The following is a 20,042-nucleotide window of genomic DNA, read 5'->3' as shown; positions in this document are numbered from 1 at the left end:
GTAGGGAATAGAGGCTGTAACGGAATATTTGCCAAGTGCAAAAACCCTTGAAAGCATGGGATACAGAGAAACTAGTATGTAAAGTGCACCGCCCCGTAAGGCCAGCCACAATGCAAGCAAAATCAGTCGAGAACAAAGCCAAAACCAAGACGGAGTCACTGAAAGAATGCCCGGTCTGCTTGTGGTGGCACGCCCAAGGGCACGCAAGTCAGAGCTGGTCGTGGCTGTCGTGTGCCTCCTGTCTCCCCATTTCAACACGCTGTAGTAACCCCTTCAGCTCACGGTTGCTATACCATGCCTGAATTTGGATCCCCACAAAGGGCGAGCCGTCGCGCTGCGAAGCTGGGAGGTTTACATCGACATGGGGCGGCACTGGCTGGATCGAGCGGACCGGCAGAGACATGCATGTAACGATGTCAAGGTCATCGCTAAATCACCAGAAATTGTACACGGTCTTAGAGGATAACAGCAATGGGAGACGAGCGACCGACAGCCAAACGGGTCTTGGAGGTGCTGGATAGCGCTGGTCTGGACGCCGAAATCTGGTCGCCTGAAACGTGGCAAGCTATGGCTTGTCTGACACAGAGCATTTCCGGAGGACAATGGGCTAGCATCGAAAACAAAGGCAATCTCCACCGACTCCTCCAAAGCCTATTGGCGGTCCTCGGTTTCCTAGCATCGCATGGTAGCGGTCCTTCAGCTGGAGCTCCCATGGAGGAGGAGGATGCCGAGCAAACCGCCGCACAAACCGGCCCCTCCCCCACGCCTCACTCTGGCAATCGCGCTCAACGCTGCGATTTGACCCTTCCCTGCGCCATCAACGCCTTGCGCGCGCTGGACGACTTCTTTTACGCGGCGGCGCCCCGCGAGGACGCAGATGACGCGCTCGGCGCGAAGCAGGACGGCGCGCTAGTAGCAACCGCCCGGTGTGTGGCGCTTGCGCTGGTGCGGGCGGGTGTGGTGGAGCTGTGTGCCCGTGTGCATGCGGCTCGGTCTCCTCCGCGCAGCTGTGAGTGGCTGCGCCTGCTCGGCTCATGCTCAACGCTCCTGGCTGGCATGCACGCCGTCGCGCTTGCGGCTGAGCAGGTGAGGCCAGCGCCAGCGCCTGCCTTGCATCACCCCGCTCTGTACCTCGCATACGGCACGGCGGCACCGTGCCGCCTGTTCGGTCGTCCCTGCTATCGTCCTTCGCACGGTGTCCATTTGTGCTGCCAGTAAGAAAGCTGACGCAGCCTGCAACGCAAATGCGCACCTACAGGAGGTGCACGCTGCGCCCGGCGGCGCCAGCGGCAGTGGCAGCCGCAGCGGCAGCGGCAGTGCAGCCGCCGGGCCGCCGTCAGGAGCGCCCGCGCCGCTGCTGCTGACGCCCGACGGCCGCCACGCCGCCCTGGCTGTGGAGCTGCTGGCGGCGGTGCGGCGCAGTGCGGTGCTGGAGCACGCCTCGCGGGAGGCGCGGCAGCTGTCGGGGGACGAGTGGAACTGGCGGCAGCGGCGGCAGCAGCAGAACTCAGGTTCTGAGACGGCAGCGCCCCCGCCGTTCGCAATCGAAGACGCGGAGGAGGCGATAGTGGACCCGGTTCATGGCATGTTGTGGAACATCCTGTCCTTGCTCCAAGCGCACGTCAGCTTGGCGGAGCTGGCGGAAGGGGATGGGCATCCACGGCTGGGCCACGCCGCGGACTTCTTGATGGCGGCACACGTGGTGACGCAGTTGGCCGTGGCGGAGGCGGACGCATGCTATTCCGCGCCGCGCCGCATGCGCGCCGCGGACCCGTCCTCCGCCGCCGGCCCTGCACTGCTTGGCGCTGGGTCCGGGCCTGTCGCTGCTGGCGCTGGCGCTGGCGCTGGCGCTGGCGCTGGCGCTGGTGCTGGTGCTGGTGCTGCGGCGGCGGCAACTGCTGCAACGGCGGCGGCGCAGGCGCCGCAGTTGTACGGTCTGCGGCTCGAGCAGCTGCCGCTGCCGGTGCTGCGCCGGATGGTTGACAGCAGTTTGGGTGAGCGCTACTGGTAATGCCGTCAATGCGGTCAAGGACATATGTGCAGGGTTTCTCACAGTCCGCAGGATCGATGACTGGAATGCCCTCCTGTGATGGCCCTAGTATGTTGGTTGTGTGTCGTTACCATGTGAGCACGCGACGCATTCATTCATGCATTGAAGGGCTTGCGCGCCTCCCCACTTCCTACAGAGGGGGCGCACGAGGAGGCCTGCACGGTGCTGGACGATGTTTACTTGGCGAACACGATTGCGCGCTGGGCCATGAGCTTGCACCTCCGCATAGACGGGCTGCAGCAGTCGCAGGTGCAGACGCAGACACAAAGGCAGCCGCAGGCGCAGACACAAAGGCAGCCGCAGCTGCTTAGCAACAGTGCGAAGCAGGTGTTGGCGTTGCGGGCGGCGCGGGTGACGCTGCAGCGCTGGCGCGGGTACCTGGGAGTGCTGCACCCGCCCGCGTGCGCCCAGGGTGCTGCCGCCAGGAGCGCTGCCGGGGGAGGTAGAAGTCAAAGCGTGCCTCGCATTTCAGGATCGCCTACAGCTGGGGGCGCTGCCGGCGGCGCTGCCGGCGCGGGTGGGCCAGGCAGCAGCGGGACGGCGGCGGCAGCTAGCGCTGGCAGCGCAGGCGCGGTTGCAGCAACACAGCAGCCGCTGGCGGCCAAGCCCGCCAAGCCGCTGACGCAGAAGCAGCTGCGGCAGCAGGCGGCCGCGGCAGCCAAGCAGCACCAGGCAGCCGCAACCAAGCAGGCTGCGGCTGCTGCGGAGCAGCGGCGAGAGGAAAAGCGGCGGGAAGCGGCGGAGGCGGTGGCAGCTGCGCGGCGCGGCGCGAGGCTGAAGGCGTACCGGCTGGGCGGCATTACACGTGATGCCTGCTCGGACCTGTTCATCAATTGCCTGTCATATCTGCAGTGCGCAGATGGATACCGCTGGCGTGCTGCCGCCAATAAGGATTCCGAACGCCTGGCGTCGGCTGCGACGGGGCAACAGGCGCGCTTCCTGGCCCTGCTGCATTCCGCCCCACAGCCAGCTCCGCCTCCAGTGCCTGCAATGGCAGAAGCAGCAGGAGCAAAAGCAGCGGTAGCACCCGCGGTCGACGTGATGCAGGAGGAGGGGTGGCGGGTAATCATTGACTGTCTGCGGCTCTTGGTGGATGACGCAGACAGCCTCTGGAGCGAGGACGCCCTGGTGACCGGCGTGCTGCAGGCAGGTGAGCTCGGGTGGGCGTGAGCGAACGTGATCAGTGAGCGGTCAAGCGGCATGAGCGCGTGTGAGCGCGTGTGTTTGTGCTATGTCGTGCTATGTCGCGCGCTGTATTGGCGCGTGCAAGGCGTGCGGGTTGTCGGCTTGCCGGGGCCCTCTGCTGCTTGCAGGTGTGCGCGCGCACGGGACAGCCATGTCTGTATGTCACCGGCAGTAACTGCCCTTAGTCGTGTTCATTGCGTGAGCTGGCTGGTGCCCTTAGCTTTTGCTTGCTGGGCTGTTCACGACAACAGCGCCCCCAGGCGGCTCCCCTTCATGCCCCCTGACGGCTCCCCTTGATGCCGTCTCCCCTTGATGCTGGTGCAGCGCTGCTTGCTGCCTGCGCGGACGACCGGGCCCTGGACAGAAACGCCCGGGCCCTGCGCAGTACCCGCCTCGGGCCCGGGTCCAAGCCTGGGCCTGGGCGCACAGAGGCCGCCGCTGACGGCGGCCAGGCCACAAAGCCGCAGCCGCAGCCGCAGGGCCTAGACTCAGAGCAGCAGCGCCGTAGCGCGGCCGCCGCCGCCCTGCTCGCCGCCCAGCGCGCCAGCCTGTACCGCGGCCTAAGCCTGGGGCTGCTGCCGGCGCTGGAGGCGCTGGTTCGGGCGATTGGCCGGGAGTGCCTGTCACAGCGCCTGGTCAGGCCCGGCGGTGGAAAGACCCTTCCGCGCTTGGCCATGCCGGGCGTCTTTCCGGAGTGGGCGGCGGTCGAGCACCTGTTGCTGGCGGCGCCGGTGCATCAGGCCGCGGGCTACTTGGTCAGCGCCGCCAAGCTCACTCGGTCGTTGATGACCTCGGCATTCTCCTCGAGGTCAAAATTGGTGCACCAGGATTTTGCGGCCGTCACCGCGGAGGCGTCCGCGTCGGCTGTTGATTACGCGATGCAGCTGCGGGTGCCGCTGAGCGTGCTGTGCGTCATGCGGGCGGGCTGCAGCAGCAGCAGCAGCAGCAGCAGCGGCGGCTGCGGCGCTGCCGGCGGTGTCCACAGTGGCAGCGCTGCTAGCAGTAGGAGGAACAGCACTAGCAGCGCTAGCACAAGCGCGGCAGCGGCAGCAGCAGCTCTACCGCAACAGCACCAGCACGAGCACCTCCAGCAGCAGCACCAGCAGCAGCGGCGTGTGGAGCTGGTTTCGCTACTAGTCGCGTCATGGCTGCCGATGTCTACCACGAACTGGCTGGAGGCAGCGGAGTCCGACGTCTTCCTGACGGCGCCGCGCTCCGTCGACCTGGCCGTGGGCCTGGCGATGTGCGTGCTGGACTGGGTGCCGGTGCTGGTGACGGCACGACAGCTGGCGCTAGAGCGCGGCGACACCAAGGCCGCGGAGGAGTGGAGGAGTTTCATCCTGATGGACATCCAGCCGGTGCGTTCCATGGCCGCCGCCGTCACTGCCCGGCGCCGCCAGCTGGCTGCGGTGGAGGGGCCGCGCATGGCGCGCGCAGCAGAGGCGCTGTGGGCAGGGCTGCCCGCTGACTGCGCCCCGCTGCGCAACGGCAACGCGGAATGGGACCTGGTGCAGCAGCACTTACCTCTGGCTACGCGTGTGCGGCTGGAGCGGCTGCGGGATCAGGGCGAGGCGGGCGAGGCGGCACGCGCGGTGGTCCTGGCGGCGCTGCGCGCCGGCAGCAGCAGCAGCGGCGGCGTCGAGGAGGGGCGGGGCGACCGGGAGGGCGCCGCCTGTGCCTGGCGTGAGCCGGTGGTGGCGGAGGACGCGGCGCTGTTGCTGTCGCCGGCCGAGGTGCGGCGGCGGCTGGGGCTGTGCGCCCACCGGGGCTGCAGGGACCTGCGGGGAGGCAGCGAGGCGTGCGTGCGGCTGACGGTGGCGTGTCCGGGTTGCGGCACCCTGCGGTACTGCAGCACGGAGTGTGGGGCGAGGCGCCCGGCGGACATGAGCTGCTGCTGAGGCGCTGGCTGCAGTCCAGATGGCTGCCACCTCCGCTGTTTGGCCTGGCCTGGCCCGCCCGTGAGTGGTGAATGCATCTCCTGTGCTGAAAGTTAAGTTAGCTCTGTGAAGACGGTGGCTTTTGGCTGCACCCTGGTGGATGTGGCGGGGTGTGGGTGGGAGGTGGGCGTGTTGGGCAGCCCTTGCATGGGCGGTGGATGTTGGGTAGGGGCCATGATAAATGCGCGAAAGTCGCGCGCGCGGCTGTAGGCTGCAGCGGCCTGGCTGTGAGGAGGAGGAGGCGGGACCGAGGAGGAGCGAGGTGGTCGTGGCGGTTGGCGGGGTGTAGCGGAAAAGGTTGGATGATTGCGGCAAGGAGTACGGTATGGTTTGGGCCGTTGGGGGCTTTTGAAGTCGGGAAGAGGCGCTCGAGAGCTGAGCCAGTGAGCGGTGCCTGAGTGGCGTGGTCGCCGGCTTGCACTTGCCATGCCTGGCCGTGTAAGGGACAGGTGCTCCTCGACCTGACCTCGCAGACAGTCATTCCCGATACATCGTGCCGTGACCGTGCGCACAGCCCCATACACGTTTTGAAGGTGTGGAACGCCGCCGTGTGAGCGACGCGACTGCCGCTGCCGCGCTGCGTCTGTGGCCCTGGGCACCCGCTCCACACCACACCACCGGGCGGAGGCAGAGAGGGCGTGGGCATGTGGGCTGGGCAGGCTAGGGGCTCGCGGCTGCATGCATGCGCGGCGGGCGCTTGCCGGTGGCGCTGTGGGCTGTCGCTGAGACGCTGACGCCGCCACGCTGGAGGATGAGGCGAGGAGCCCTTCTCTCTTCAGCACAGCTGCAGCAGTCCCATTGCAGCCAGACAGCCTTTCACACGGGTCTGCGTGGTGGACGGCGATTTGAGTGGCGCCGGTGCGCCCTACCCCTGATGCTGGTCAGCTGGTGGCCTTGCAGATTTGGATGCTGGTTGCAGGCCGAGTTGCACCCCCCCCCCCTCCCCTGGCTGTGAGCTTGTCGTGAAGTGTCATAATGGAAGAGGAGGTGGAGTGATGGCACCTAGTAACATGTTCGGTATGGCGGGAGGAGCGTCCTATGGGAGCAAGCCTACTAGAGCTAGAGTAGGCCGACGGCGCTGCAGGCGGCACGCCCCTGGGGTCCAGAGCAGGGTGTTCGTTCTCCACGTCACTGGCTCGTGAACTGCGTCAGCAGGTCCCTCTTGTAACCAATGCAATCTTGTCGTGAAGTGGTGATGCCTCACCGCCCCCTCCCGCTTGCCTCTCGGCCCTCAGCCATGCGGGGGGGGGGGAGGGACGCCCTCCCCCTGCATCCCCCTCCCCTGCTCTGTAAATTGACCCACGTGGCGGGAGTACGGCATCGACTTCAATAGCTTTACAAATTGCAACACACACGACCGTGGGACCAGCTGCACAGTAGCTATCGTCATTATTAGGACGAAGGATACGATCGTGTGCCGCCACTCCACCCGCACAGCATGGTGCCTTCCACACGGCACGACAGAACCGACCAGACCAACAGTGGCAAGCACGGCCCGCGGACCGCAGGCGCCGCCACCCAACCAGTGCACCATGGGACGCTCCATGAAGTGCACACAGCCACACACGCCGTGCCACAGCGGGCGCAGCAAGAAGCCCCGCCCCCGTCGGCCCCCCTGAAGAGTGGCCCAACACTCCAACAAGAGCCCCACGACGGCCTAACAATCTGCCTCAGGCCGACCACCACGCACGGCACGGCTGCGGGCGGGGCACGCCTCACGCGACCCCTGAGCAAGGCCTACCAACGACATCAGCCCCCAGCTACCACAACAAAAACCGCCCTGCTAGCAGACCCCAGTTGGGGGGCCTCCCACCATGAGGCCAAGAAAGCCCCCGTGCGAGGGAACACTTGTTGCGGCCATGGCGGCATGTGCGGCCCGCGCCACAGCCACCGTGCCCAAAACGTGCGTGGCCTGGCCGGACCTGTAGATGTGTGTGTGTGGGGGGGGAGGGAACAACAGCCGGAGCCAAGTTGGGAGGTGGGGGGGGGGGCTTGTAGGTGATGCTTGGGAAAGCGTACAGGACGTCGTACGGAACCAGGCAAACGTGGAGCGAGACACCCACCCAGTAACCCCTTTTTGCCCCCAAGGTTTCTCCCCCAGGCCCTACATGCTCTATCCCAAGCCACACGCGGGAGGCTCTATTCCAACAACGTGAATAGCCTCCAGCCCAGCCTCACCTTCCTCTCAGTGCCCGCCCTCGGTGGGCTCGGCGGGCGGGGCTGGCTTGATTATCAGCGAGAGCACGTTGCCGACGGACGACAGGTCAGAGTTGCACTTCTCGATCTCGCTAAAGAGGTATGTCTCGTTGTAAGCGTGTGCGTAGGCGTTGCGCTCGCGCATGAGCTCCATAAGCGCTGGTAGCTCCTCGAACGCGTCCTTGTCAACACCGCGGGACGCCGCGAACTGCTGCAGCAGCGCCTTGAGCACGTCCGCTTTCGTGCCCTTGCCCTTCTTTCGCAGTCGCTACACCTCGTGCGCGGCGTCTGAGAGGTGGTTGTAAGGGCCGAAAGGGTGCTTGCCTAGGAAGGCGTTCAACGCGTTCACGACAGAGCCCTCCTTGTTGTAGACTGCGTCCACCGCGCACAACTTGACCTGCAACAGAGGAAGCCAGGACAGAGACCAGCCATAATTGAGTTGAGCTGTGGTGAGAGACGGGTTGCGCGATGGACGGACGTTTATCAAAGCAATCACCTTGTTCATTGAAGGTTTTCTATTGCGTATAGTTAATAGTTGTAGCGTTCGGCATTCGTTCGGTGGATCGCTCAGACCGCTCCGTCGGAGCAAATTAGCTCTTTCGACGGATGCCCGGAATGGACCCAACGGACATCCATTGTCATCCCCTGTGAGGGTACGGGCGTGCATACTCTAGGAAATTCCCTAGACATTCGTTCCAGGGACTAATGTCTGGGGCGAGACTTTGTTGGCCCGGGTTTGAGGCTGGTTTTGTCCGAATTCATATGGAGAAGCCCCCAAACCGCCATGTACCCAGACAAAAGACGGCGGCCACCCGGCCGGCGGCCACCCGGCGGCTACCCGGCCGTTTTTGTCTGGAGCTAGACATCATCCCGAAAACAAGATATGACCCCTGGCCCAAACACGCTCAATGTTGACCTCCTTTGGAGCCGAAACTGCATAACCATGACCGTTTCTCCAGTATCGCAAAACAACGACATATGTTTGACACATTAACTAAATGAATAATGACAAGGGCGCGACCTTCCGGGTCGTTGTGACCGATTCCCTTCAGGTGCTGGGGCGCGCGGCTGAAGGCGTCTTGAGAGTATTGTAGTAGCTATCATACTGTCACATTTATGCGCCAGATGGAGCGTCCGCCACCGGTCCGTCTCCCCCCGCCCACGCCCCCGCCATCCTGGCGCCTGGATCGCGCCCCGCCGACGCGCTGGGCTGCTGAGCTACCGCCGATGCATCGAGGGCCCCAAGAGTTTCAATGGCCTAGCCATGGCTAGGCTCGAGGCCAGGCCAGGCCAGGCGTGGCGAAGCAAGAGCGGCTGGAGGGGAGGCCGGCAGGGGAGAGTGGGTGGCCCCAGGCCAAGGTCCGTCCCTGGCTGTTGTCCCCGTGCGCGTGCGGGTGTGTGTGTGTGGGGGGGGGGGGGGGACTGCACCAGTGCCCGCCCGTGGGCTTTGTACGCGGGTCTTGCGCCACGATGCCGGAGTTGGGTGCCGGAGGACCATCAAGGTCGCAAGATCGAAACCCATCAGGCATCAGGAACGGTTCGGCTCCGTTACCTGTGTAGGCACTGAACATACTTCCACCGAACTGGGGCCGCCCATCCTGCTCACTGCCTACACGGTGAAGGCGGGGACCGTGCTACAAATGGCTCCACAGTTAGCCGCCCTGAAGGCTAAGCATTTGCAATATGTGTGCGACGCGGGTGTGTCGGGGGTGGATGCTGCCCTGGCGGCGGGGGCCTTCGTGTGCACCTTGGCCCGGAAAATCATCATGAGGAAGCACTGTGGCGGGTGGCTGCCAACGCTTGCTGGGCGTTTCCACGGCATGCTAGCGAGCGGGCGCGAGGCGTTGCTGTTGACCCGTGGTGGGCGTGTGGGGTTGACATGCAGGATGGGGACCGGCGTCACTGGTTTTGGGACTGCATTGCGCTATCCCTGCGGGAAAACATGGGGATGGCTATGGGTTTCATGTCAGAGGATGCTCTAAGTGCCTTCTCTCGTGAGGAGTTGTGGTTAACGAATGCGGATGTTACAGAGGGGACAGTCCCATCACCCGAAGACGCCGAGCCATCACATGCTATCAGGGCCCAACTTGACTCCACCAACCCTGACTTTGCTGCAAACCCTCCCGCGGACAAAGTCCGTGTGACTCCGCGCACAGTGAGTCCTAGCCAAGCCTCAACCCGCCAGAGCCCCACCGCTGTGCCTCAACGCCACAAGCCTAGGCACAGAAGTGCCGGGAAACATCTAGGCCGCAGGACACACGCACAGAGCACACACTAACCAGGGCGCAAGCGTCCAGGTACTAGAACGGTCGCCCACACGTGCATCCTGCCCAAACACAAAGCCACCAACCACGCACAACCTCTCACGGCGAGGGAGGCGGGGAATCAGCGTCATACGGCAAGCGCAAACCCATGCCGTCACCAACAGCCCGAGAGATGAAAGGATGCGCAGACGGCACAGTGTCCCAACCCTTTGGCCTGATACCCAAAGTCACAAACGTCTGGAGACGACCCCAGAAGTCAGCTACGACGGCAAGTCCAATGCTCAGCACCCGGGCCGACGGCAGCTTCGCTCGCGCCGCCAGCCCGGCCATAACCATACGCTGCCGACCCAAGTCCAGGGCAGACATAGCAGCGAGACACACCACATCCCACACAGGTGGCGCAAGCCCCGCAGGCGGGCGCACTAACCACAACTCCTCACGAGAGAAGGCACTTAGAGCATCCTCTGGCATGAAACCCATAGCCATCCCCATGTTTTCCCGCAGGGACAGCGCCACAGTGCAGTCCCAAAACCAGTGACGCCGGTCCCCATCCTGCATGTCAACCCCACACGCCCAACACGGGTCAACAGCAACGCCTCGCGCCCGCTCGCTAGCATGCCGTGGAAACGCCCAGCAAGCGTTGGCGGCCACACGCCACAGTGCTTCCTGATGATGATTCTCCCATTTCAGCGACCACAAGCGGGCCAAGGTGCACACGAAGGCCCCCGCCGCCAGGGCAGCCCCCACCCCCGACACACCCGCATCGCACACATACTGCAAATGCTTAGCCTTCAGGGCGGCTAACTGTGGAGCCATTTGTAGCACGGGCCCTGCCTTCACCGTGTAGGCAGTGAGCAGGATGGGCGGCCCCCCGCGCTGCAACCAGCCAAGCCCCTGCACCACCTGTTGCACCGAATCCGCCGTAGCACTCACGATGTCGGCCGCCGAGAGCGGCAGCGCGGCGGCAAGCCCCCGAGCCAGCTGGGCGGCACGCGCAGCGGCCGCCCAGCCAGCGGGGAGAAGGGCCACCGCCGCCGCAAACCGGTCGGCCGCCTCTTGAGGCGACGCCGGCCCCGGCAGGGGCGACGGCAGGCGCGCCCGCGTACTCCAGTGCAGCACCCGCCGCCACACAGCAGTCACATACATTTTCACACACGCTTCACCAAACCGGGAGCCCCACGCCCAAGGGCGTGTACATGCCTGCCGCAGTTCGTTCAGGCCGTCATGCGCTGCAACCAGCTGGCCCACACACACCAGTCCCGGCAGAGCGAACAAATCCGCGAAAGCCACTTCCCACGTGCGGCCGTCCTCACACAGCGCCGGGTTATAGCCAACAACGGCACATGACTCACCCACGCGCCCGGCTCGGGCGGCGCCACAAGAGTCACCGCGGGCAGTTCAGTCATGGCTTTCAGCAGGCGCGCAAACGGCTTGCCCGCCGTAGTAAATAGTGCTGCCTTGGAAGCTGGCTCACCTGGGTTTAAAGCTGGTCGTGTGTAGCCTGTAAGGCTGTACGGTGTGTGATGGGACAGGGTGTGATGGGACAGGGTTTAGGCAGGTTGGCGAGGTCCCGTAGTGTGCAGCTGATGCCCATACCCCAAGCAGCCTGTAAGGCTGTACGGTAACTAATTACACGTAAACACGTGTGTTGTACCTGTCTGCGTACTTGTGTGACGTTGATATGGTAAGAAGGCATTTATAGGGTGTACGTATAAGTTATTGTGTAGAGGCATGTGGTGGGGTTTAACAGGGATAGAAGGGTGTTGTGGTGGGGATATTCGGTTAGGTGCTGATGATGCAGGATTTGCTGTGATTGCGGTCCTTGGCTGGATCACTGGATGACCATATGCCCGCCACCCCCCGCTGCCTGCGTGCGCCCGCTACCGCAGCCCAGGCCCCCTCCATCTCGCCGCCTGGCAAGTACCAGCACTGACGCCACAAAATGCGAATCCATGCCCTGTCGCAGATGTCTTCACATTACATGCAGTTTGCGGCATTCGGCCCTCTTGATGAGTCTTTGACACACATACACACACGCCTCTAATCACATGCGTGCAGTAATGCGTTGGCGGCCTGCGTTTTTTTACTCCAGCTGCATTGAACCAGCCCTCCAGGCCGCTCCTACTGCTCCCCGCACAACGCTTATCACACGAGACTACTAAGCCTACACATAAGCCTTGGAACTTTGTCCCTAATGTCAGAAACAAACCGCGATAAGCTCTGTGTGACGGCCGCCCAGCAGCCCACACCCTACAACCCACATGCAGCATAGCTCCCTAACGGCATTGGGATGAAGGCCCCCTCGTCGCTTCCGCCCAGTAACAGCGCCTGTCCACGGCCGCCCAGCGGCTTCCCAGCAGCCACCATGTGTCACTCCGCGGTTGCATGGCAGCTGCGCCCGCACGCCCGACTCCGGGCCCACACCTGGACACCCGACAACGCCAGTCGCCAGACCACGCGGCCGCGCCGAACGAAGGCTCTCGCGCGCAGCGACACAGCGGCGCCCGCTATCCATGCAACTGCGGCTTGGCCGTGTGCCACGCTCGCATGTGCGGGCTGCGGCTGGGTGCGCCGCGCCTGCAGGCTCCGCCTCAAGCGCTCCAGCCCGCTTGACGGCAGCATGCCTCACCCGCTCAACTGTATGGCACTGCCACGTGCAGCTGCGGCCCCGGCCCTTACATTCGCGCACGGCTAGGGCAATGGCCGGCGTGCTCCGTCGCACTCCACAGCGCTCGGCCGCCGCAACCAGCGGCCGCCGCCTCCGTCCCCGCCACTGCACAGGCTGCGACTTTCCGCTGCTCTACACGTCTGCTCCTGCTGCTGCTGCGCCTTCCCTCCCCCTGCCAGCTCCGTCCCTTCCGCTCCCCGCCAGCTAGCCGGCTGCTGTTGCCGGCCGCTTAGTAGAACTGGCGCTCGTCAGGCAGCACCATCGCGGGCTCGTCACCCAGGATTTGGCGCTTGGGGTAGCCGCTGCGGCGGTCCGCCTGGCGAAAGGCGAACACCGATAGCGCGTACGCGGCCGCGGTGAAGCCGCCCAGGAACCACAACGCCTCGATGGTGGTGCGGTAGTTCCAAACGAACTCGTTCTCAAAGTGGTCGCGGCGGTAGTACCAGGCCTCAATGTAGGGGTTCTTGTGCACCCACTGGGTGGAGCGGTCAAGCGGCTTGGCCTTACTGAAAATGCCCGGCATGTACTTGCCGTCAGGAGTGAACTGCTTGGCCTCGGCCGCGAAGCCACGAGACCCCGCCTGCGTGATGGCATTGCCTGCCTCACCGGCTAGCGTCCGGCGCAGCAGGCCCCCCAGGTTGCGCGCCGAGCCAGCCATGACTATTTAGGGCCCAAAAAGATCGCCCGAGGATATAGAGCGAGTGCGGAACGAGCAAGCCCAAAGCAACGTGCGGGCAGGTCACGTTTGATACCTAGCCTGTTTCTATCCTATAAAGGTTAGCAACACAAATGCCAAATGGCCCAAGAGGTGACCTGCATGGGCTGGATGGAGAAGCTCGCTTCCCAAGTCAGCAATGAAGCCTCCCAGAACAAGAGCTTTTTACTCACGGTTAAATCACCAAAGGTCTTAGTAAATTTACAATGAACATTTATTCCGTCGGTCGTTTGAGGCCCCTCTCCCACTGAATTTCCTGTCACCTTGGCGTGCTTGGCGCGCTCGGGACGACCCGACTAGGGTGCCTGGCCAGTCGGCGCTAGCCCAGTAGAATGGCGGACCACGGCGGGGGCACCTGGGAGCAGCAGCGGCAGCACTACAACAGTCATGTAACCAACCTGTCCACCCAAGAGGTGGGTCCGCACCTCTCCTAAACCCCGATCTTCTCTGCGGCCCCGCTGCTAGGCAACGAGTCAAAGTGGTGCTCTGGAGACCAGGCTTGAGCTCTGCACCCGGCATTTACTCACCCTGTAAAAAACGCGCACGCAGGCGTTGCAAGCCCGCAGCGAGGGCCCTGCACAGGCCCTCAAACACTTCCACAACCACGTCAAGCGACAACTCATTCTCCGGCAAGTCCCATCAGGCTGCTTTCCTAAATGTCTGGCTTGCTACATTCGCAGCTGGGCCGAGACTGTCACGAGCCCTATGCTGCTTACATGCCCTTTGCCCTAACCCTATACACACGCAAGTTGCAGGCAGGGCTCTGTTGCCCTCCAGCGCTCCCTTGTTTGTGCCAACCGTATCAAACCCTGTGATTTGCTTTCCCACCCACCACCCATCTTGTCTTGTCGGCGCAGGTTTGCGTACAAGCAGGAGCGGCTGCTGGACATGTGCTGCGGCCGCGGCGGCGACCTGCACAAGTGGAAGGAGGCGCAGGTGCTGAGGGGGTGGGGAGGAGGCGGCATGAGGGAGGGCGGGGCCGGAGTAGGGGTCGGCACAGGGGAGCAGCAGCCAGGCGCGGCGCGACCGTCTCTTTTGTACCGGCATAGCCTTGTTAATACTTGTTGGGTGGCCTTTGCGGGGTAGGGAGCGCGGTGGCGCGCTGCCACGTGCTAAATACGGCTCCTCACCTGTTGTCCAACTAACTTCTCACCTGCTGTCCGTTTAACTTCTCACCTGCTGTCCGCTTAATTGTCATACTGTCGACTGTCACAAACGCCTGACGGCCGGTGTCGGGGTGTCCTCGCACGCACACGCCACGGCGCAGATCAAGTACGTGAAGGGTCTCGACATCTCTGAGCGCGAGGTGGAGGAGGCGCAGCGGCGGTACGCCGAGATGGAGGCCAGGCGGAAAGGTGCGGGGCCGCAAATGGTGGCGAGACTTCAGTAAATCGTTCGTGATGTGGGCTGTGGTGAATGGCTGTGGGCTGTGGTGGTGGTCGGGCTCTCAGGCGCTTGCGACGCTTGCGGCCCTGCCTGCAACCAGGTCTCTGAGGCCGCTGGGCTTGCTCCGTGCCGCCCCTGCCTTGGCGCTGTGCACTCACACGCCTCCCCAGTCTGCTCCCCACACCCGGAAACACACCCGGCCACTCCCCTCACAACCAGCCCCCCCTTCCCTCCCCCTCCCTGCCCTCCCCTCTCCTCACCTCACCAACACAGGCCCGCCCATGCATTGCGAGTTCGCGGCGGTGGACTGGCTGGGGTCGCGGCCGTACGAGGACGGTGGCGGCGCCGCCGGCGGCCCGGCCACTGGCGGCTACGGTGTGGTGGCGTGCATGTTCGCGCTACACTACTTCTTTGTGAGCGAGGCCAGCCTGAGGTGCTTCCTGGGCAATGCGGCGGCGCAGCTGAGGAACGGTGAGGGGAGGAGGGGGAGGGAGAGGGGGAGGGGAAGGGGAAGGGAGAGAGGGAGGGAGAGGGAGAGGGAGAGGGAGAGGGAGAGGGAGAGGGAGAGGGAGAGGGAGAGGGAGAGGGAGAGGGAGAGGGAGAGGGAGAGGGAGAGGGAGAGTGCTATCCCCCACGCCCCCACGGATTGGAACACACTGCCCCCACCTACTCCCTACCTCCTGGTCGACATCGTCGGTAACGCTTCATGTTCCGCAAGATGGTCTACCGTCTACCACTTCCTTAACTAATCATGAATGTAACCTCCCACCTGCTCTCCCCTCCCCCCCTCCGCACCAGGCGGCTTCTTCCTGGGCACGCTCCCCAGCGGCGCCCGAGTGCAGGAGCTGCTGGGTGGGCGGTCGGAGCTGCGGCTGCCCATGCTGCGACTCAAGAAGAGATGGGCGGTGAGGAGCGGAGGGGGGCGGGGGGTGGGGGAGGGAGAGGGTCGTTCCCGGACTTATCCGCGAGCAACTTGTGCAGGCCAAGAGAAAAGTTCAAAGGGATTGGGCGGGTGCTTGCATTGCACACAAGGCGAATCCAGGCTCAACGCCAGAGTAACTGTGAAAGCGGCGGTGGAGCCGCGCATACTCAGGTCATGCGGGGCTGCTCCCCGACCATGCTGCCGGGGCAAGTGGGGGGGAGGGAGGGGGCCCTGTCCAGCTCCCAGCTCGTCCCCGCCTCCCCACCCCCTCCTCCTCCCACCCTCCTCCTCTTCTCCTCCTCCCCACCTCACCTCCCCACCTCCTCCCCACCTCCACGTCCCCACCTCCCCTGCCCCTGCTCCTGCCTGCCTCCCCCAGGACGGCCCCGGCGGCCGCCCCGCCAGCCCCTACGGCGCCGGCTACATCTGCGACATCGCCGACACCGTGACCGCCAGCAAGGAGGGCGCCACGGAGGGCAGCCTGGAGTACCTGGTGGACCTGCAGGTAGGTGGGGGGCGGGGTGTGTATGGGTGGGGTGGGGTGGGTGTCGGGGGGGGAATTGTAAATACCCGCTCAAAGTCAACCGAACGCAATGCAATAGCGCGAGGGGGGGAGCGGGGGGGCTTGTGTGTGTGTGGGGGGGGGGGGGGGGTGCAGAGATAGTTGGCAGAAGGGGGGGTTGTGTGCCCGAGCCCAACGAAATGGTCCGGGGGGACTGGGAAGGGGTCTGGCAGGGAAGGCGGGGAGGAGCTGTCCATGCAAAACAGCGTGGGGAATTGGGGTTTGAACATGCCCATCAAATAAGGATCAGGGGGGCGTTTGATACCTTACGTCCTCTGTGTGTCATGGGGTGGGTGATTGGATGCGTGTGGGGTGGGTGGTCGGATGTGTGTGGGGTGGGGTTGGGGTTGGGATTGGGGGCAGCCGTTTATGGACAACGGAATGGTTAACGGGCAGGGGGCATCTTGGTGGGTGCCAGGGCAAGCATGTTGCGACGCCCACCCCACCCCTCACCGCTCCTTCCACCCCACCCCACCTCCCCCCACTGCTCCTCCTCCTCCACTACTCCTCCTCCTCCTCCTCCACTCCTCCTCCTCCTCCTCCTCCTCCTCCTCCTGCTGCTGCCGTGTCCAAGTCCAGGTGCTTCAGCAGGTGGCGGCGGAGGTGGGGCTGTTCCCGGTGACGGACTACCATGACGCAGTGGTCATGGCCAACTTCGAGCAGGTGGGCGGAGGGGAGTGTGGGGGGTGGTGGGGAGTGTGGGGCGGGGGGTGGGTACGTGTGCGTGAGGTGAGTATGTGTGTGGCGCGGGGTGGGGGCGGGATGCGGGTATGTGTGGATGCGTGAGGGGTTTGGGTTGGAAAGCGGGGTTTGTATAAGAAGTGAGGGGTGCGGAGTAGCGGCTGTCTGGGCAGAGGAAGATGCGTGTGTCGGGCGGAGTGGGCGAGCCGCGAGCACGCCAACAGCAGGCGGAGCGAAGCCGGCGTGTCAAGCCCCGGTCAACCCTGCCCTCAACTCCTCCTTAACTACGCAACCTGGTCTTTCCCACTGCCTCCTCCTCCCACTCCCCATTAACGGCTACAAGCTCCCTTGCCTCCTCAACCCCCACCTGCCCCCCGCCCCCAACGGGGGACTTCACGGACATCGGTAACAACGCACGTGCTATACTACTGTTCCTGGCTACGCCTTCATGTCTTGAACAATCACGCATGCCCCCCCCCCCAGGAGGACGTGGACGCGCCCTTCAAGCGCTTCAAGCCCTTCTTCCTGGACTCGCCGCAACTGGATGCGCCGCCGGGCAGGCCGCCGCCACCGCCGCCCAGCAGCCTGGAGATGGTGAGGGGGAGGGCAGGGGAGGAGTTGGGGAGGAGTTGGGGAGGAGTTGGGGAGGGGAGGGTTGTTACATACCAGCCCAAACTGAATCGAACTCAATGCAACAGAGCGAGGAGGAGAGCGTGGCCTAGGGGAGGGAAGGGGGCGGGAGGGGGCGGGAGGTGGAGGGGAGGGGGCATGTCAAACACCAGCCCAGACTGAACCAAGGGAGGGGCCGGAGGGGGCGTTAGGGGGTCGTGGTTGGCGCTTGGCATACACCAATCAGCCCCCCAGCCTCCGAATCTGGGGCTTGCACTGTGCACCGCCCCCACACCGCCCACCCACCGCCCCCACCGCCCACTCAACTCATGTACCACCACCCACCTCATGCACCCCCCCTCCCCCCCCCACACACACAGGCCAGCTCCCTGTTCGTGGCGTTTGTGTTTCAGAAGACCTCGGGCCCCGAGGCCGTCACTGTGCCCATGGCGCCTGAGTGCTCCTTCATGCAGCCGCCGGCGGCGGGGCGGCGGAGAGGCGGCGGAGGAGGCGGCGGCGGCCCACGCGACGACGGTTGGGGCGGCGGCGGCGGCGGCGGGCACGGCGGTCCCATGGGTCATGACCCTGGGATGATGGGCATGGGGCCAATGGGCGGCGGGGGGCACGGGGGAGGGTACGGGGGAGGTGGCGGGTACGGGGACGCGGGCATGGGCGGGCACCCGGGGTACGGCGGCGGCGGCGGCGGGGGAGGGTACGGGGGAGGCGGCGGGGGAGGCGCGTACGGCGGGGGTGGGGGAGGGTACGGGGGAGGCGGCGGCGGCTACGGAGGAGGCGGCGGGCCGCCCAAGCGGCAGCGGCACTGATGCGAGGCGGCGGCGGCGGCGGCGGCGTGATGGCCGGCCAGACGCGGGTTGGGGCGGTGTGTGCGGTGTGTGTGGTTGCGCTGGGTAAAATTTTGCGTGTGGCGTGTGGCGGCTGGACATGCGGCTGTTTGGTACCGGTACCAGTATTTCTTGTGCTGGTTGCGGTCTTGCAGGTGCTAAGGAGTGCGTGTGCGCTGCACGTTGTGTGTATGTCTTGCAACCGGCTGTAGCTGTGCCGCGAGGGCGACGGCAAGAGCGACCAGGGGCAGGTGCTTGGGCGCCTTGCCACATGAGCGGCTGCGACGGCACAACCTGACCACCGGTGGTCGGGTTGTGGGTCAGGTCGTGGCAACATGAGTTGGACTGCGGACCGCATATCGCCGACTGAGTTTGTGAGCATGCACGGCTCAAGCCGCTCCGTTACAACAGTGCATCAGTGCGCACACCGCGCACGTGATGGAACATGGCAAGGGGCAGGAAAGCGTAGTCCCGATGTGCGCACACCGCGCAGCTACAAGCCTGTGTGCGTAGGCAGTGCATCATGGCTGTAAACTCAGAACTATCTTCATGAGCGTCCGGTTGTTGGGATGGGGTTAGCGTCCCTATTGCGGCAGTCTGTCACTACCAAAGCTGCACAGCTTGGCCTCCACGAGCACACACAGAAAAAGTACATGCTCAATAGGAAGTCGCGGTAAAGGAATGGACACAATGTACGCAACACACTCGTCGGTAATCGTACGTAATCAAGCACCAGCCAACACCAGGCACTCCCGCACTCCCGTGGCCAGAGTGGGGTCCCTGCAGCCCCTGCACCAGCCACCACCCAACAGCACTGCCGCAGGCTTGCATGCAGGTCCGGCATTGCCTGCCTACTGCCTGTTGCTACCCTCCCCGTCCACCCCGTGCATGGCCGCTCCACTTCACCGAGCACGGTCACCCACGTCCTCAGGCCCCGCCGGCGACTGGGCCCCTCGCTGCTCCTGCCCCTGTCCGCCGCCACCCGCCGGCGCACCCGCACCCGCACCCGCATCCGCACCCGCATCCGCACCCGCACCCGCAGCACCTCGAACGCCGCCTTCGGCCGACGTCCGCCCTGCCCCCGCAACCTTCGCCCCCTCCTCTCCGCCCTGCCCCTCCTTCTCTCCTGCCGCCGCTACACACGCCCTCACAACCCCTGCCGCAGCCTCCTCCTCGGCCTGCTCCTCGGCCCCTCCCGCTCCTACCACAGCCCCCACCTGCTCCTCCTCCTCCTTCTCCTTCTCCTGCTCCTCCTCCCCTGTTTCCCGCAGCCCCGCTTTCCCCTGTCCCTGCAGCCCCTGCCCTTGCCCCTGCCTCCCAGCCGCCGCCGCCGCCTGCATGTCCCTGACGTCAGCCCGCAGCAGCGCCGCCAGGTGCGCCCCCACCAGCCACACCTCCACGCCCGCCGCCAGCAGCCGCCCCGCCGCCAGCACAGCCCCCAGCAGCGGGTGCGACCAGGGGCCGCGCGGCAGCGCCCTGCACAGCCATGGGTTGGCGAGGGAGGGGGAGAGGGGAGGGGTTGGGGCCGTGTTGAGGATTACTTTGCCCAGAAAGCGACTGAGGGCAGCTTGGCGGCCCGGTCAAGGGAGTGGAGCAGGCAGCCCACACGCCGCAGCGTCTTCGTCATGACGCACCGCCCAGGCGCCTTTCCACCGTCCCATCCCGCCCCTGTGTCGGGCGACACTGTTTTCCCGTGTTAAGAAGGCGTCTCGCAGAACGCACGGCACGCATACGTGTTCTCTCCCTTGTGCTCTCTGCTACTACTACACACACACGCATCACGTGACCGCGCCTCCCCAGCCGCACCTGCTGGCCCACAGCCACAGCGGACAGCCCATCAGCCCCGCAATGGCCAGGCAGCCCGGCGGCGTCTTGAAGCCGCGCGACATCACCGCCGCCACCCAGGCCGGCGCAGCCGAGAAGTGGGACTCCTGCTTCCAGGCAGCGCCGGCGGCCTGTGCCGGGGGGAAGAGAGGAAGCGGGCAGGCGGGGTAGTGGCGTGGGAGGGTTGCCAATCGTTGTGAT

The 20,042-nt window shown here is 64.9% G+C and overlaps 3 protein-coding genes across 3 annotated transcripts; 2 read left to right on the top strand and 1 right to left on the bottom strand.

Moving 5' to 3' along the window:
- Positions 1-466: 466 nt before the first annotated feature.
- On the top strand, positions 467-6,477 carry CHLRE_03g204600v5 (uncharacterized protein). Its single transcript, XM_043061459.1, has 4 exons — positions 467-1,086; positions 1,259-1,994; positions 2,187-3,200; positions 3,560-6,477. Exons 1-4 carry the CDS (start codon positions 712-714, stop codon positions 5,131-5,133), a joined length of 3,699 nt encoding a protein of 1,232 aa, XP_042926497.1. The 5' UTR covers positions 467-711; the 3' UTR covers positions 5,134-6,477.
- Positions 6,478-11,597: 5,120 nt separating this feature from the next.
- On the bottom strand, positions 11,598-13,076 carry CHLRE_03g204650v5 (uncharacterized protein). Its single transcript, XM_001693139.2, has one exon. It carries the CDS (start codon positions 12,956-12,958, stop codon positions 12,530-12,532), a length of 429 nt encoding a protein of 142 aa, XP_001693191.1. The 5' UTR covers positions 12,959-13,076; the 3' UTR covers positions 11,598-12,529.
- Positions 13,077-13,196: 120 nt separating this feature from the next.
- On the top strand, positions 13,197-20,042 carry CHLRE_03g204752v5 (uncharacterized protein). Its single transcript, XM_043061465.1, has 11 exons — positions 13,197-13,428; positions 13,565-13,644; positions 13,873-13,951; positions 14,283-14,370; positions 14,675-14,872; positions 15,200-15,306; positions 15,703-15,828; positions 16,465-16,548; positions 17,050-17,160; positions 17,556-18,788; positions 19,923-20,042. Exons 1-10 carry the CDS (start codon positions 13,348-13,350, stop codon positions 17,997-17,999), a joined length of 1,398 nt encoding a protein of 465 aa, XP_042926496.1. The 5' UTR covers positions 13,197-13,347; the 3' UTR covers positions 18,000-18,788; positions 19,923-20,042.

This window comes from Chlamydomonas reinhardtii, chromosome 3 (genome assembly GCF_000002595.2).
Source record: "Chlamydomonas reinhardtii strain CC-503 cw92 mt+ chromosome 3, whole genome shotgun sequence".
Lineage (NCBI taxonomy): Eukaryota > Viridiplantae > Chlorophyta > Chlorophyceae > Chlamydomonadales > Chlamydomonadaceae > Chlamydomonas > Chlamydomonas reinhardtii.
Note: the sequence above shows the minus strand (reverse complement) of the source record. Positions and strands in the feature narration are given on the sequence as shown.

Coding starts and splice junctions, on each gene's coding strand:
- CHLRE_03g204600v5 (XM_043061459.1), top strand. CDS start 712: ATGGAGGAGGAGGATGCCGAGCAAACCGCCGCACAAACCGGCCCCTCC. Junction 1,995..2,186: donor GATGGTTGACAGCAGTTTGG/GTGAGCGCTACT, acceptor CACTTCCTACAG/AGGGGGCGCACGAGGAGGCC. Junction 3,201..3,559: donor GACCGGCGTGCTGCAGGCAG/GTGAGCTCGGGT, acceptor ATGCTGGTGCAG/CGCTGCTTGCTGCCTGCGCG.
- CHLRE_03g204650v5 (XM_001693139.2), bottom strand. CDS start 12,958: ATGGCTGGCTCGGCGCGCAACCTGGGGGGCCTGCTGCGCCGGACGCTA.
- CHLRE_03g204752v5 (XM_043061465.1), top strand. CDS start 13,348: ATGGCGGACCACGGCGGGGGCACCTGGGAGCAGCAGCGGCAGCACTAC. Junction 13,429..13,564: donor CCAACCTGTCCACCCAAGAG/GTGGGTCCGCAC, acceptor ACGCGCACGCAG/GCGTTGCAAGCCCGCAGCGA. Junction 14,873..15,199: donor GGCGGCGCAGCTGAGGAACG/GTGAGGGGAGGA, acceptor CCTCCGCACCAG/GCGGCTTCTTCCTGGGCACG.